At 68.5% G+C, this 15,468-nt stretch overlaps 3 protein-coding genes across 3 annotated transcripts; all 3 read left to right on the top strand.

Moving 5' to 3' along the window:
- Nucleotides 1–1,424: 1,424 nt before the first annotated feature.
- Nucleotides 1,425–5,548, top strand: RORC (RAR related orphan receptor C). The gene is made up of 8 exons (XM_040618898.1): nucleotides 1,425–1,566; nucleotides 1,873–2,247; nucleotides 2,989–3,110; nucleotides 3,229–3,361; nucleotides 3,860–3,967; nucleotides 4,039–4,149; nucleotides 4,712–4,821; nucleotides 4,965–5,548. Exons 1-8 carry the CDS (start codon nucleotides 1,554–1,556, stop codon nucleotides 5,121–5,123), a joined length of 1,131 nt encoding a protein of 376 aa, XP_040474832.1. The 5' UTR covers nucleotides 1,425–1,553; the 3' UTR covers nucleotides 5,124–5,548.
- A 539-nt stretch (nucleotides 5,549–6,087) lies between these two features.
- TDRKH (tudor and KH domain containing) lies at nucleotides 6,088–10,388 on the top strand. The gene is made up of 13 exons (XM_040618620.1): nucleotides 6,088–6,199; nucleotides 6,483–6,618; nucleotides 6,941–7,047; nucleotides 7,160–7,349; nucleotides 7,554–7,693; nucleotides 7,765–8,050; nucleotides 8,405–8,571; nucleotides 8,667–8,839; nucleotides 9,085–9,149; nucleotides 9,235–9,386; nucleotides 9,509–9,628; nucleotides 9,750–9,846; nucleotides 10,078–10,388. Exons 2-13 carry the CDS (start codon nucleotides 6,495–6,497, stop codon nucleotides 10,131–10,133), a joined length of 1,677 nt encoding a protein of 558 aa, XP_040474554.1. The 5' UTR covers nucleotides 6,088–6,199; nucleotides 6,483–6,494; the 3' UTR covers nucleotides 10,134–10,388.
- A 433-nt stretch (nucleotides 10,389–10,821) lies between these two features.
- On the top strand, nucleotides 10,822–14,802 carry MRPL9 (mitochondrial ribosomal protein L9). The gene is made up of 7 exons (XM_040618876.1): nucleotides 10,822–10,938; nucleotides 11,457–11,616; nucleotides 11,954–12,078; nucleotides 12,472–12,522; nucleotides 12,794–12,895; nucleotides 13,294–13,377; nucleotides 14,110–14,802. The coding sequence occupies exons 1-7, from the start codon at nucleotides 10,858–10,860 to the stop codon at nucleotides 14,239–14,241; spliced, it is 735 nt and encodes a 244-aa protein (XP_040474810.1). The 5' UTR covers nucleotides 10,822–10,857; the 3' UTR covers nucleotides 14,242–14,802.
- The last annotated feature ends 666 nt before the right edge of the window (nucleotides 14,803–15,468 follow it).

The following is a 15,468-nucleotide window of genomic DNA, read 5'->3' as shown; positions in this document are numbered from 1 at the left end:
GTCCCCCTGTGCTCAGCCATTCCCCACCCCTGGTGTCCCCCACTGTCACCGCTCTGGTGCTCCCATCCCTGTGACTGCACCCCACGGTCCCTGGCCCACCCAGGGTGCAGCGGTGCTGTGCTGGTGCCATGCCGGGCTGTACTGGTGCCATGCTGGGCTGTACCAATGCCATGTCAGGCTGTACTGGTGTCATGCCAGGACCACGCCGGTGCCAAGCTGGGCTGCACCAGTGCCATGCTGAACTGTACTGGTGCTGTGCCAGGCTGCACCAGTGCCATGCTGTGCTGCACCAGTGCTGTGCTGGGCTGCACTGGTGTCATGCCAGGGCCACGCGGGTGCTGTGCTGGGCTGCACTGGTGTTATGCCAGGGCCATGCTGGTGCCATGCCGGGCTGTGCCAGTGCTGTGCTGGGCTGTACTGGTGCTGAGTCAGGCTGCACCAGTCCCATGCTGGTCTGCACCGGTGTCATGCCAGGGCCATGCCGGTGCCATGCTGGGCTGTGCCGGTGCAGCGGGCGCCTTCCTGCAAGGTGGGGCCGTGTCCCAGTTGTGGCTTTGCCGGTGCTCGCTGCCGCTGTGGTTTCGGCAGCCCCGGTGCCTGGTGGGGCCCAACCCACGCGGCGGCCACGGGGGGACACCCGGGGGGCACCCACGGCTCCTGGGGGGCACCCAGCCCTGTGGGGACGCTGGAGCCCACGGGGTGCCACGGGGGCCCACGAGGGACATGTAAATCCATAGGGACCGGGTGAGCCCCTGGGGGCACACGAGCCCCTGGGTGACGTGTGGGTCCATGGGGGACACCGGTGCCTGCAGGGGACACAGGAGCTCGTGGGGTCCTGGTGAGAGTGTGGGTGGCACACGCCGTCCCGCGGGGCTCGTGGGGTGACGTGGGAGCCCAGTGGGGACTGTGAGCCCCCACTGAACCCCAGGTGGGTGCCCAAGCCGCCCCTCCCCCCGCAGCCCACATCGAGGTGATCCCCTGCAAGATCTGCGGGGACAAATCCTCGGGGATCCACTACGGCGTCATCACCTGCGAGGGCTGCAAGGTGGGCGGCAGCACAGGGGGTCCAGTGGGTGCCGATGGGTGCTGGGGAGCGCCAGGGGGGCACTGGTGGGTGCTGGGGAGCGCCAGGGGGTGCTGATGGGCACTGGTGGGTGCCGGTGGGTACCAAGGGATGCTCGTGGGCACTGGTGGGTACCAAGGGATGCTCGTGGGCACTGGTGGGTGCCGGTGGGTACCAAGGGATGCTTGTGGGCACTGGTGGGTGCCGGTGGGTACCAAGGGATGCTCGTGGGCACTGGTGGGTGCCGGTGGGTACCAAGGGGTGCCGGTGGGTTCGGGTGGGTGCCAGGGAGCACCAGGGGGTGCTGGGGGGTTCCGGTGAGTGCCAGGGAGCGCCGGCATGGCGGTGACCCCCAGCGCAGGGATTTTTCCGGCGCAGCCAGCAGAGCAGCCTGAGCTACGCTTGCAGCCGCCAGCAGAACTGCCCCATCGACCGGGCCAGCCGCAACCGCTGCCAGCACTGCCGCCTGCAGAAGTGCCTGCGCCTCGGCATGTCCCGCGACGGTGGGTGCCCACCGCCCGCAGCCCCCTCCCCACACAGGGTGCACCCCAGCACAGCCCCGCTCCTACCCGTGGGGGCTGTGGCTGCCACGCCAGGGGACACACAGGGAGCGGGGGGCGTCTCGGGGGGCCACGGTGTCCCCGGGAGGGGCTGTGGGGGGCTGCCGCGGTGGGCTCGGGGGGCAGAAAGCCCCATGGCCGCAGCTATGTGGGTGGTGGGGAGCTGGACTGGTGCTAGCACGTGTGGCACGTGTGTGGCACGTGTGTGGCACGTGTGTGGCACGTGTGTGGCGCCGTCTCGCCCCGCAGCCGTCAAGTTCGGCCGCATGTCCAAGAAGCAGCGGGAGCGGCTGCACGCCGAGGTTCAGCAGCAGCTGGAGCAGCGGCAGCAGGAGCGGGCGGCTGAGGGGGCGGCTGCCAGCCCCCCAGAGGTGATGGGGCGCCGGGGCCACCCGCTGACCCCTGCCGGCACCCCGGGGTGCCCCGGCACCCGTCACGGTGCCACGGATGGCCGGGCTGGTCCCATGGTGGAGGCAGAGCTGGGGCGGCCAGAGGGGACCGAGCAGAGCCCGGACAAGGACAGGGACGGGGAGGGGGACAGGGACGGGGACGACCCTGACTTCTACCCCCACCCCGATGTCAGCAGCCTCCTGGAGTCACCCACATCCTCCGGCCTGGAGATCGGTGAGTCACTGGGTGCCATGTGTGGGGCCTGGGTCTGTCACCCACGGGTGCTCAGTGGTGGGACCTGGCTCCGCCGCCCATGGGTGCTGGATGGCGGGACTGGGCTCCGCCGCCCATGGGTGCTGGATGGCGGGACTGGGCTCCATCGCCCATGGGTGCTGGATGGCGGGACTGGGCTCCGCCGCCCATGGGTGCTGGATGGCGGGACTGGGCTCCACCGCCCATGGGTGCTGGATGGCGGGACTGGGCTCCGCCGCCCATGGGTGCTGGATGGTGGGACTGGGCTCCACCGCCCATGGGTGCTGGATGGCGGGACTGGGCTCCGCCGCCCATGGGTGCTGGATGGCGGGACTGGGCTCCATCGCCCATGGGTGCTGGATGGTGGGACTGGGCTCCACCGCCCATGGGTGCTGGATGGCGGGACTGGGCTCCACCACCCGTGGGTGCTGGATGGCGGGACTGGGCTCCACCACCCATGGGTGCTGGATGGCGGGACTGGGCTCCGCCGCCCGTGGGTGCTGGATGGCGGGACTGGGCTCCATCGCCCATGGGTGCTGGATGGCGGGACTGGGCTCCATCGCCCATGGGTGCTGGATGGCGGGACTGGGCTCCACCACCCATGGGTGCTGGATGGCGGGACTGGGCTCCGCCGCCCATGGGTGCTGGATGGCAGTGGGACCTTGCCCATGGGGGATGCGGGAGGGGTTGCCTGCCCCATCCCCAAGCCCCTGTCCCCTGCAGAGCACCTCACCCAGAATGTCCTCAAGTCGTACCGGGAGACGTGCCAGCTCCGTGCCGAGGACCTGCAGCTCCGGCGCTGGGACACCTTCTCCCGTGAGGAGGTCTGCGCCTACCAGAAGAAGGTGAGGCCACCGGGGAGAGGACAGGGGTGTCCCCAGGGCACCCCGACGATGCTGGGGGTTCCGATGCGGAGCCATGGGGACCTTCTGGGGGTGGCGGGGGTGACGGCCGGTCCCACAGTCGATGGAGGAGATGTGGCAGTGCTGTGCCGGGCGCATCACCGAGGCCATCCAGTACGTGGTGGAGTTCGCCAAACGCCTGCGAGGCTTCATGGACCTCTGCCAGAACGACCAGATCGTCCTCCTCAAAGCGGGTACGGGGCCACCACGTCCCCTGTCCCCAGCCGCAGGGCCACCATGCCCCCCTTGTCCTCTGCCCTGGGCTCCTCTCATTCCTTTGTCCTCCTCCCCAGGGCCACGATGTCCCCTTGTCCTCAGCCCTGGGGCCACCATGTCCCCCTGTCCCCAGACTTCGGCTCATCTTGTCCCCTGTTCCCAGCCCTGGGTCCACTGTGTCCCCTTGTCCCCAGCCCCAGGGCCACCACGTCCCCAGCCCCACAGTCCCTGCTGCCCCGTCTCCCCAGCCCCGGTGTACCCAGGCCATGGGACGCTCTGGCCCCATCAGGGAGGTGACAGTCCCACGGGTCCCACCTGGGAGATGACAGTCCCCAAGGGCCACCCCAACCCCACCGGGGAGGTGACAAACCCCGGGGCTGGTGCTGCGGGGGCACCGACCCAACCTGCAGCAGTGGCACCGTGGGCCCCTGCGTCCCCGGTGCCACCGTCCCCGTCCCGCTGCCGGGCGGTGGCAGGTGCCATGGAGGTGGTGCTGGTGCGCATGTGCCGAGCCTTCAACTCCGACAACCGGACTGTCTTCTTCGAGGGCAAGTACGCCAGCACCGAGCTCTTCCGATCCCTGGGTAGGGCTGGGGACGGGGGGGGACACACGGGGGGCGCGGGGGGGACACGTGGTGACGAGGACTCCCCTCAGGCTGCCACGAGCTCATCGGCTCCATCTTCGATTTCGCCCAGAGCCTCTGTGCTCTGCACGTCTCGGAGAGCGAGGTGGCCTTCTTCAGCGCCCTCGTCCTCATCAACGCCAGTGAGCCCCCCGCCCCCCCAGCCCCAGCCAGGGTCTGCCCAAACCCCTGGCGTTTCGTCCTAAAACGGGTGCTGGGGTGTCCTGAGCTGGCCTCTGCTGTCCCCCACCCTGTCCCCGTGGTGTCCCCACCCTGAGCCTCTCCTGCCCTGTCCCTGTCCCGGTGTGGTCCCCACCCTGCCCCCAGGCCAATCCCACCCCATCCCTGTCCTGTCTGTCTCCATCCTTGTCCATCCCCATCCCTGTCCCCGCGCCGATGCCCCCCCATCCCTGTCCACATCCCATCCCAGTCCTGCCTCTGTCCCCATTCCTGTCCCCATCCTTGTCCACCGCCATCCCTGTCCCCATGACAATCCCATCCCATCCCTGTCCCCGTCCCCATCTCCATCCCATCCCTGTCTTCGTTATATTCCGTCCCTGTCCTGTTGCTTCCCCATCCCTGTCCCCACACAGTCCCCGTCCCCATGCCAGTCCTACCCCTGTCCCCAAGCCCAGCCCAGCCCCGTCCCCATGCCACCGCCATCTCCCCCGTCCCCATGTCACCCTCCCCTGTCCCTGTCCCCAGGCCGCCCGTGGCTGCAGGAGCCGGCGAAGGTGGCGCGGCTGCAGGGACGCCTGGACGTCGCCTTCCGCCTGCTGCTGCGCCGCACACGCCGCGAGGGGCTGCTGGCCAGGGTGCGGCACGGGGGGCGCGGCGGGGGATGGGGGTGGGGGGCACGGCGGGGGACAGGGTGGGTGGGTGCCTCGCGCGCGGCCCCCCACGTGTGCAGCACGTGGCATCGCCCAGCAGGCGTGTGACGGCCCGTGTCCCCGCGCAGCTGCCGCCGGCCGGGCGCCTGCGGGCGCTGTGCTCGCAGCACGTGGAGCAGCTCCAGGCCTTCCGCCGCCTGTGCCCCGCCGCGCTGCACGTCGCCTTCCCGCCGCTCTACCGCGAGCTCTTCGCTGGCGAGGCCGAGACCCCCGGTGCTGCCCGCTGAGCCCCTGCCTGGGACCCCCGCACCGGGGTGCTGCCGCGGCCGGGCCGGCACCCGCACCCCGAGGGGCCCCGGCACCCGTGGGGATCCATCACCCGGTGACACCCCATCACCCAGTGACGGTCTGTCACCCATGGAGGATCCGTCACCTGGTGACGTTCTTGTCACCTGGTGGGATTTTGTCACCTGGTGATGGTCTGTCACCCAGTGGGGTTTTGTTACCTGCTGACAGTCTGTCACCCAGCGATGGTCTGTCACCCATGGAGGATCCAACACCCAGTGACACTCTGTCACCCAGCCAGATCTTGTCACCTGGTGATGGTCTGTCACCCATGGAGGATCCATCACCCGGTGGCACCCCATCATCCAGTGATGCTCCGTCACCCGGCTCTGTCCCCCCAGGAGGATCTGTTACCCGGTGGCCTTCATTGCACGGTGACACGCCATCCCCCGTGGGTGCCCCGTCACGCGGGGGCGCCCACCACCCCAGCCCGGGGCCCCGCCCCCATCCCCGGGCCCCCCCAGGGCCCAGGCAGCCACGCGTGCGCCGCGCGACGGTGGGGCGGCGGGGGCGAGCGGCGGGACGGCTGTACCGAGGCGAATAAAGGCATTGCTGGGGACGGCGCGTCCGTGGGCTCCGTGCCGGGTGTCCCGGGGATTCCGGGCCCACGCGGGGCATTGCGCGGCGGGGCGGAGCCCCCCCGCCCGTCACTCACCGCTCGGGGCAGGCTCGAGCCCCTCCGCCGCTCGCTGACTGGCTGCAGCCGCCCGCCGCGCGGCGCGGATTAGTCTCTTTATTCCCAGGCCGGAGCTATGCCCCGCCCCCTCACCCCTCTCCTCCCGCCCCCTCCCGTGGGAGGCAGCCCGGCGATTGGCCACCGCCCGCGGGTGGTGATTGGTAGGGCGGGGAGGGGCGGCGCTACGATTGGAGCGCGGCGGGAGGGGCGGGGCCGGCGGCGCTGGGCGCGGGGGGGCGGCGGGGCTGGGGGGAACCGGGGCGGCACCGAGACCGACACCGAGAGCCGGACCCGCCGGGCGCTGGGGCCCGGGGGCTGCGCCGCTGCGACCGGGCTTCCCAGGTAGCTTGAGGCTGCCCCGGGAGGCGGTGCGACCGCGGGGGTCAGCGCCCACCCGCCGCCGCGGCTCCTGTCCCGGGGCGCCGGGAGCCGTGGCCTGTTCCGGCGGGGCCGGGGCTGAGCCTGGGCGCCTGCTCGGCGGCCGGCCGAGCCTCCTGCGGCGGCTGGGAGCCGGGCTGAGGCGGCGGAGGGTGCCTCGGGGCTGGGGGGCCGCGGCCTGCCCCCCCGCCCCCTCACGCAGGGGCCTGGTGGGGGGAGGCTCCCGGTGAAACCTCTCCGTCCTCAGGCCGCGGGGAAGATGGCGGCGGAGCGGGGCTACTGGAGCCACCTGACGACCCTGCAGAAGGTTGCGGTGGTCCTGGGGGTCCCGGCTGGTGCCACCGTCCTCTACATCCTGTACCGCCGGTACCGGGAGAGCCGTGGTGGGTACCGCAGGTACCGGGAGAGCCGTGGTGGGTACCGCAGCCCCCGTGCCCTTCGCGCCTCCTCACGCGTGGGCTTGAGTGTTCAGCCGCCTCCCACGCACCCACCCTCCCCTCGCCTTCCCCAGGCGCTCGGGAGCACCCCTGGGATTTTCAGAGCTGCTGTGGGCCCCTTCCCTGGGGCTGGAGAGGCTGTTGGAGTAGCTTTATCCACTTTGAATTCCCCTTGTGCTGTATGTAGCCCCCCGAGGGTTTCGCTCGCCCTGCGCGGGTGGCTGGGGCTGCGGGGGGCCACTGCCATCGCTCCGCTGCTTTCCCTCAGAGGAGCGGCTGGTCTTCGTGGGAGATGAGCAGCTGGAAATCGAGATGCGAGTCCCCCGGGCGGCTGTGAAATCCATCATCGGCCGGAAGGGAGCCACCATCAAAAAGGTGAGTGATGCCAGAGGCCACCTGGCTTGCGGGGATGATGGGGAAAGGCCGAGTTTACTGGGAGCCCCAGTAAGTGGCAGCTGGGAGCTGTCCCCCTGCCCTGTTCCCGCAGCTGAGCCAAGAGACAGGGGCTTACATCGATGTGGAGGGAGAGGATGAGAATGAGGAGACGGCGCTGCTGATCTCGGGCTCCCCCAGCCAAGTCTGCCAGGCAAAAGCCGCCATCCACCAGATCGTGGCAGAGAGCACCCCGGTGTCGGAGCAGCTCTGCGTGCCCCAGAGAGCCGTTGGCAGGATTATCGGTACCTCTGCCCACCCTGGGGAGGCAGGGGTGGTGGGCGGTGTCACAGATTTACCCGGTCAGTGCCTGCGGTGGCAAATTGCTGTCCAAAGGCCCAATGGTGCGAGTGTGTCGGGGCAGGAAAGCTGCTCTGGTTCTGGGATGGAGGCTGGCTCCTGCTCTGAGTCTGCTCTGCCTCAGTTTCCCGGGGTTCTGTCTCCCACAGGCCGGGGTGGTGAGACTGTGCGGGGCATCTGCCACAGGTCGGGTGCCAAGGTGCTCTGTGAACGTGAGGCCGACACCGGCCTGGCCCCAGTCAGGGTCATCCAGCTCTTGGGGACGCGGAAGGAGGTGGCAGCCGCCAAGGTGAGCGGGAGGCACAGGGACTGGGGGATGGCTCGGCCCCCGAGCCCAATGCTCTTCTCTTTCCCCGCAAGAAACTCATCATGGAGAAGCTGATGGAAGACAATGCTTTCCACAAGGAGCTGGCACAGTCGACAGTGATGCGGTGCCAGCGCAAGCAGCCCCTGGGCATCCGGCGGGAGCAGGAGCTGCTCCCACCCAGGGTGCCAGAGCACATGGAAGAGGATGAGGGCTTGTCCTGGGGTGAAACCTCCCTCCTGGGCCAGGCTCCCTTCGAGGAGGCAGAGAAGCTGAAGGATGAGAGCAAGGAGCTGCAGGAGCTGGTGGCAGGGCCTGACGCAGCAGTGCCAAAATTTGAGAGTAAGAGAAGCGTTTGTGTCGTCCCCTGGGTGCAACCGGAAAACTGCGCCGGGGAGCATATTTGCTCAGCCTGCAGAGCGTCGGGAACCACCTGAATGGTACTGGCTCACCCCGGGCTGCCTGTGGGTGTGTCCCCTGGCCTTGGTCCCTCTGTCCCTGCTCCGTGGCTGGAGCCGAGGCCGGCTTAGCTGCCTCCTGGGCTCTCACGGGGGTCATCTACCCTGTGAATGGTCCGAGATGCGTCTCTGCGGGTTGGTTTCTGCTCTCGACTTGTCTCGCATTCTCCCCATCTCTGTGGGAGACTGGGGGCCCCCGCGGCTGCCCTGCCTGGCTCTCACCACCCCTCTCCCCTAGTTCCCAGCCCTGACTTCAGCTTCCACGCTGATGAATACCTGGAAGTTTATGTCTCGGCCGCTGAAAACCCCAACCACTTCTGGATCCAGATCATCGGCCACCGCAGCCTGCAGCTGGACAAGCTGACCACCGAGATGCGGCAGTACTACCAGAGCAGTGACCGTGTGGTGAGACCCCACGGGGCACCAGCCTCGTGTTCCCCCCACCCCCGGTGGGTTCCCATTATCCCAGGGATGTCACCTGCCCTGTCCCCCCTCCCCAGGCAGAGCTCCCAGCTGTCCAAGCAGGGGACATTGTGGCTGCTCCCTACATGGATGGCAGAGACTGGTACCGGGCCCGCGTCCTGGGCACTCTGGAGAACGGCAACTTTGACCTTTACTATGTGGATTTTGGGGACAACGGGGAGGCCCCCTGCGAGGCGCTGCGAGCCCTGCGGTGAGCGTGGCTATTGCTGAGGGTTTCGGGGGGACAGTGGGGCTGTGGTTTAACATTTCCCAGGGAAGCTGGCAGCATGGCTGCGGTAGGGCTCACAGCTGTGGCACCAGAGGAATTCGGTGAGGCCCTTTGGTGTTTTGTGAAGTGGTTGTGGTGTAAAGCGCTGCGGAAAGCCCCGAGGAGCCGGGATTGCGGCTGAGGCGGGCTGGCGGTGTGACATCATTGTGGTTTTCTCTCCCTGCCAGGAGCGACTTCCTGAGCCTTCCCTTCCAGGCCATCGAGTGCAGCCTGGCTGGGATCATGCCTGCTGGTGAGTCCGGGGAGGGGGTCCGCATTTGGCTGTGCCCCTTCCCCACGGCTGGCACCCAGCTCACCCAGTGGCCCGTCTCCTGCAGGAGATGGCTGGGCAGACGCAGCCCTGGATGAGTTCGACCGGCTCACCCACTGTGCCACGTGGAAACCTGTGGTGGCAAAGCTTTCCAGTTACGTCCAGTCTGGGCTCGGCACCTGGCCGAATGTCAGGCTCTACGCTGTCCACCATGGAGAGGTGAGCCCCTGTCACTTTCCCTGCCTCCTTCAGAGGTGCCCCAGCCCCCTCCTTGGTGCTTCCCCACCTGTCCGGCTCTCCTGAGCTGCCGGCTTCTCCGGCCCCGTCTCGTTTCCATGCAGAACCTGGATGTGGGAGCAGAGCTGGTGCGGCTGGGCTATGCCGTCCCCTGTCCCCAGGAGGAAGAGGTGGCGGAGGACATCCCCTCACAGCCAGCACAGGAGGCTGCGGCCGAGACACCGGTGAGCAGACACGGGACCGGAGAGCATGGCTTGTTCTCCCCCCCAGCTTCCCTGGAGGGAGCCAGCCCTGGATCCCCGAATGGTGCGCTGGGGACGGTTAATCCGGCTCTTCCCGGTGCAGGACAGCGTCACCTGCATCTCCCTCGAAAGCCTCCTGTCGGAGTCCCGGAAAAGTCCTGGCGAGACGCCCCTGACCCTGTCCTGCGTCAGCCTTTCCAGTAAGCCTGGGCACGGACCCCTTGTGCCAGAGGAGATGCCGGGTGGGAATGCACCTGGTTACGCTGGTAACACCTGGTCCGGGGCCTCTGTGGGGTCTCGCACCCCTTTTGGCCCCCGTGGCGTGGAGCTGTCAGTTCCCTCTGGCACTGCACCGCTGCCCGGAGGCTGTGAGGCTCCCCGGGGTGGGATGGTGTCCCCCAAACCGGGCACTGACCCCCTGCTCCATGCAGACGGTGCCTCCGGCAGTGGCGAGAATAGCGGCGTGATGGAGAGGAGCTCCCGGTGACACCGGTGAGCACGATTGTCCTGGCAGAGACCCATGGGAGGGCAGAGTGGGAAGACGGGGGTCTCTGCTCGTGGACACGTGGCACGGCTGCTGCTACCGGTTGTATCTCTTCTCTCCGGGAGTTCCCGGTTGGCCGCGCTCCCGGTAGCTGGCTCCCTCTGGTTGCAGGTGGATTGTTTTCGCCCCAGCCCAGTTTCGTGGCGAGGGGCAGGAACCACGTTGGTGTCCCGGTTCAATAAAATGGAAGGTGTTGGAGCTCCCTGTCGGTTCCGTGCCCTGGTTTCCTGGGAGCCCCCCCGCCATGCTCCCCAGGGACCCCCCCATCTCCGAGGGGCGTTACCCCTGTGTTCCCAGGGGAAGCAGTGGGGGCTGGCCAGTGAACTGGGACCAGCCGGGGGAGCGCTGGGAGCGGGGGAAAACCGCAGCTCGGCGCGGGGGAGGGAGTCACCGGTTCGGGGTCGCTCCCGTGCTGGGTACGCAGCCCGGGGCGCGGGGGTCGGGGCCGCCCGCCGGGGGGCTGCCCGCCGGGGGGCTGCCGGGCTCCCTGCCGGGCTCCCTGCCGGGCGGGCTGGGGCGGCCGCGCCGCGGGGCAGCCTCCGGTGCGCGCTGGGGCCCGGCGCGCCGCGGGCAGCCCGGTGCAGGGCGCAGGCGCGCTGTGGGCAGCCCCGCGGGGTCCTCGGCCGCGGGGTCCTCGGGCGCCGCCGGGAGCGCGGCGGGGGCGGCCATGTTGGGCCGGGGGGCGGCGGGGGGCTGCGGCCGCCTGGTGTGGGCGGCGAGCCGGGCCCTGAGCCTCAGCCACAGCCGGGTGAGGGCCGGGGGGGGGGCACCGGGGGCCTTGGGGGCTTCTGCGGGGGGCTGCCGGGGCTGTCCGGGTACCTGGGTACGAGCTTGGGGCCCTGGGGGAGTACGGGAGCGTCGGTGAGGGGAGGGGGGGGGTATCGAGGGGTCTGGGGGGTGCGGGGGTGCCGGTGCGGGGAGCGGGGGGCTGAGGAGCAGGGGGGCCGCACAGGGGCGATGGGTGTCTGGAGCGGGGTACGGCGGGGGGTGTAGGATTCATGGGTGTAGGGAGCGCTCAATAAAACACGGTGGGGCGGCGGGGGGCGGGGGGTTACCCGGGGAGGTTTTGGAGGGGGCAGCCCCCTCGTCCCTGCAGGAGGGGTGGCTCTGGTGCCGGGTGGGGGCGGCTGGGGTGGCCGCCAAGTTTGCGGTAGCGGGGGGAAGTCTCCCCTCGCCTTGGTCGCTCCTGCCCAGCCTGGAGTCGGGCTCACGGCCGGGAAGCTCCCGAGCTGCTCGGCCCTGGCTCATCCCTGCCTCCCGGGCCAGGGGACGGTGGTGGTGGAGCGGTGGTGGCAGGTCCCGCTCAGCAAGGAGGGGCAGCAGCCGCGCCTGCACCCCCGGCGGCACCGCATCTACAGGCTGGTGGAGGACACCAAGCACCTGCCCAAGAAGGAGATGGAGCTGATCCTCACCCAGGCCGTGGAGGGTACGTTCCTTTTCATGGGTGTCTGCCTTCCTGCAGCAGAGCCGCGTGCCGGTCACAAGAGTTTATTTGGTTTCTGCCCAGTTTTGCCCTGTCTGCGTAGAGGAGAGGCAGGGTTCTTGCCCTTAGGCCCTGTTTCCAAGGATATGGTAGCAGCAGGGATTCACCCCTTGGGCTGTGGGGTGATTTAGGGCTGCAGGGCCCTGGAATCCATAACTCTGTGGTGTTTTGGCTCTTTTTTTCTTAAACTTCCTTCAGATGGAGCCTCAAAGCTGCTGTGGGGCTGGCACTTGTCCAGCATGCGCCTCACTAATGTCACCTCTCGCTCCTCTCCTTGCAGGTTTGGGGAAGCGGGGAGACGTGGTCAGTGTGAAGAAATTCCTGGGTCGTAACAAGCTGCTGCCCCAAGGGCTGGCCGTCTATGCGTCGCCGGAGAACAGGAAGATGTTTGAGGAGGAGAAGAATGTGAGTCAGCATGAAGGGGCTGCTCCCAGCTTGGCTGGGGCACTTTTAGCCCATCCATCTGTGCTTTGAAACAAGGAGAACTTAAAGAAGGAGTGGGGATTTTGGTTTAAGAGGGTTGGTTGCTCTCTGGGGTCGTCCGTGCCTCCCTCTACCCACGTGTTTGTGGTTTTGTGGGGTGAGATCTGCTGATCGCTTTAGAAACGCAGTGCTGTGATGCACCCTGCTCATTAATAAATTTCTTCACAGACGCCACAGGGGTTGTGACAATGGGCGAGCCCTCCGGGGTTCCGTGGAGCCGCCTTTGCCCCGGCAGCATGCCAGCAGGGCTGCCCAGCACGCAGCGTCGCCGAGCTTTCCTTTCATTTGTTCTCCTCAATCCTCTTTTCCTTGCAGTTGCATCAGGAAGGGAAACTGGAGATGCTCCAAACCCAGAGCGGGGAGAAGGTGAGCGGAGGGGCTCCAGGGAGGCTGTGAAGTTGTTCCAGGGAAATCTGTGAGTCCTGGAAAGTGCAAAGCCAGAGGTGGGATCCGTCTCCCTCCCACTGCGGCTCGAGCAGGCAGCTGCCTACCCATGCGGGCAGCCCTGCACCCCCGGCACCCCACTGCTCACCTGCCCGTGCCCCTCGGGACCTCACTCACTGACTTCCCAGCCGGAGCGTTGGGAGCGTGGTGCTCTCCCCTCTGCTCCCCGACACCTTCCTCCCCACCTTCACAGACCATCAAGTTCCTCAAGAGCTGCCGCCTCGAGGTGGGCATGAAAAACAACGTCAAGTGGGAGCTGAGCAACGAAATCGTGGCTCGCCACTTCCTCAAAAACGTGAGTGGTTCTTGTCAGCGTTGCCTGGAACTGGCTCCGCACCGGCTGGGAGCTCTTTGTCGGTGCTGGGAGCTGCCGTGTGCGAGCGGAGCTGCAGGAGTTGGTTGTGGGAGCCCAAATCTGGGGGTGGGGGATGTCCCCGAAGGGATTTTGCTGGGGTTTGCAGAGCCAGCGGCACATTGTGGCTGGTTTGAGGCGCGGGGGCACGTGCCACAAGCGGCTCAGCGCAGGGTTTAAAACCTTAAAGGGATTAAGAAAGGAAGATGATAAATCGGGGGATGAGGCTGTGGTGGCTCCCACGACACACGCCAGGCCAGCGCTGGCAGGAGCCGGGGAGCTCGCTGCGAGCTGCCCTTGCTCCCCGGCCTTCACTCCCGGGGCCTTGTTTTGTTTCTCAGCTGCGGGTTTTCGTGCCTCCCCACGCGCTGAAGCTGCCGGAGGAGCCCATCACCAGGTGGGGCGAGTACTGGTGCGATGTGACGGTGAGCGAGTGGCCCTTCGGTCCCCAACTCTGTGTTCCCAGCTCTGTGCCCCCCCGTGCCTCCCATTCCCCTTCTCGGCACCCCACACAACCCGTCCCCTCCTCCCACGGGCAGCCAGCGCCGGCGGTCTATGCCCATGTGCCCGTGACAGAGAAACACGGAGCCAAACTGGTGGTGCCCATTCTCTGGCGCAGGGTGTGAGGAGCAGAAAGACTTTATTTAAAAAAAAAAAAACCCACACACAAAAAAACCCCAACAAAAAACCAGAAAAAAACAGCAAAACCCACCCCCCCATCCCCACGACCTAGATAGATGAGAGCATCTCCTCGCCCGTCGCCATTCGTCTTTTGTCCTTCCCGGCCCTCCAGGGAGCAGAGCTGGCTCCGAAGCCGCCTGCCGCAGCTCCGAATCCGTGTCACCGCTGCCGGGTGCCTTGGCGGAGGCTCCCGCTTCCCCTGCTGCGCTGAGCTCCTGCAGCAGGCGGGGAAGGGAAGGGGCAAGGCCCCCCCCTTCCCTCTGGCTTCCCTCCTGCCTCCCAGGCTGGGGTCCCACCGGGATTTGGGGATGAAGCTCTGGTTGGGCACAGCATGCGGGGAGACGTGCGGGAGCGGCCACAAGCTGGAGCACAGCAGCCGCTCCTTGGGGGTGGGGGTGGGGGGTGGCCAGGGCGGTGCAGAGGGGGACGTGGGGGGGGGGGGTCCCCAGCTGTGACCCCCCGGTGCTGTGCCACAGGTGAATGGGTTGGAGACCGTCCGGGTGCCGATGTCGGTGGTGAAGTTCCTGCGGCCCAAGACCAAGCGCTACAAGCACTGGCTGGCGCAGCAGCAGGCCCAGCTGGCAGCACATACGGAGGAGTTCCTCTGAGGGGGGGGCCGCTGCCACCCCCCCGGCGCCACCCCCCGGCACCCCCCCAGCACCCCGCTTTGGTTCCAGTGGGTGCCGGGGGGACAGCGGGGTGCAGCTTGGTGGGGGCAGCCTGGTCTGTCACGGAATAAGCGGCTCGGCGTGGTTTGGAGCGTGGGGGGGCCGGCTGGGATGTGGGGTGCTCCGGCGCAGCCCCCCCGGCCCCCTGCCACCTTCTGCTGTCCCCCACGAGCACCGGCGGGGAGGGGCAGCAGCGGGTGGGGGGGGTCTTATTGCCTGTTGTCAGGGTGAGACCCCGTGCCCCACCCCCGCTGCCCACCTCTCAGCTCCTCCTGGATCCGGCCCGGCAGCCCCGGCTGGCTGAAGTACGCTGTGGGGGGCGCGCAGAGGGGTGAGTGGGTTCCCCCCCCGTGCCGTGGGGCCCCCTCAGTGCCCCCCACTCACCGGTGGCGAACTCCAGGACGTCGTCCGGCCGCTGGCGCAGCAGCTCCCTGGAAGGGGGGGGGGGGGGGGCACACAGGGTTTGGGAGGAATAGAGGCTGTTTTGGTGTGGCTCCCCGCGCTGGAAAATGGGTGTTTGTGTTCCCTGCGCACGGGGGTGGGGGGGTGCTGTTCCGGGGGGGGGTCTCACCTGAGGAAGCCCCCCAGCAGCGGCCGGAGGGTGGGCTGGGCCCGCAGGTACCTCTCACTGCTCAGCCGGAGTGTGGCCTGAGGGGGGGGGGGGGAGTGTCACCTGTGGGGTGGCCCTGGAGCCCCCCCCCCGTGTCCCCCCAGCCTGTGGGGCGTCACCCGGAGCCCCCCCGTGTCCAGCCCGCAGCCTGTGGGGTGTTACCCGGACACTCCCCGGGGGGGGGTCACCGCCCCACCCCCACCCCGTGTGGAGGGCTCTGCTGGGTGCGTGGGCCCAGCCCGTGCGGTGTTACCCCCCCCGCCCCCCCCCCCCCCGGCACCTGCGCGGGCCGCCGTGGCGGTTGCGGCGACGCCATCTTGGCTGCGCCCGTCGCGGGCCGTCGCCATGACAACGGCGGGGATGGGGGGGGGCGGAGGGGCGGCGGTGCCCGTGCCGGGGGGGTGGGGGTGGGGGTGGTGTGTGTGGTGTGTGTGTGGGGGGTCCCCCCGGCGCGCGCCGTGCCCGTTGGGCCGCCCCGCCGCGCGGTTCCTCGCGCTCAGCACCGGGGACAGCGCCGGGCACGCGGGGCCGGCCCCACCCGCACCGCCCCCCGCGTG

The sequence above is a fragment of the Falco naumanni genome, chromosome 20 (assembly GCF_017639655.2).
Source record: "Falco naumanni isolate bFalNau1 chromosome 20, bFalNau1.pat, whole genome shotgun sequence".
NCBI lineage: Eukaryota > Metazoa > Chordata > Aves > Falconiformes > Falconidae > Falco > Falco naumanni.
The sequence above is the reverse complement of the archived record's forward strand: the minus strand, read 5'-3'. Positions and strand labels throughout refer to the sequence as shown.

Coding starts and splice junctions, on each gene's coding strand:
- RORC (XM_040618898.1), top strand. Junction 3,111..3,228: donor TCTGCGCCTACCAGAAGAAG/GTGAGGCCACCG, acceptor CCGGTCCCACAG/TCGATGGAGGAGATGTGGCA. Junction 3,968..4,038: donor CGAGCTCTTCCGATCCCTGG/GTAGGGCTGGGG, acceptor GACTCCCCTCAG/GCTGCCACGAGCTCATCGGC.
- TDRKH (XM_040618620.1), top strand. CDS start 6,495: ATGGCGGCGGAGCGGGGCTACTGGAGCCACCTGACGACCCTGCAGAAG. Junction 7,048..7,159: donor AGGGAGCCACCATCAAAAAG/GTGAGTGATGCC, acceptor CTGTTCCCGCAG/CTGAGCCAAGAGACAGGGGC. Junction 9,150..9,234: donor GGCTGGGATCATGCCTGCTG/GTGAGTCCGGGG, acceptor CGTCTCCTGCAG/GAGATGGCTGGGCAGACGCA.
- MRPL9 (XM_040618876.1), top strand. CDS start 10,858: ATGTTGGGCCGGGGGGCGGCGGGGGGCTGCGGCCGCCTGGTGTGGGCG. Junction 11,617..11,953: donor CCTCACCCAGGCCGTGGAGG/GTACGTTCCTTT, acceptor CTCTCCTTGCAG/GTTTGGGGAAGCGGGGAGAC. Junction 12,896..13,293: donor CTCGCCACTTCCTCAAAAAC/GTGAGTGGTTCT, acceptor TTTGTTTCTCAG/CTGCGGGTTTTCGTGCCTCC.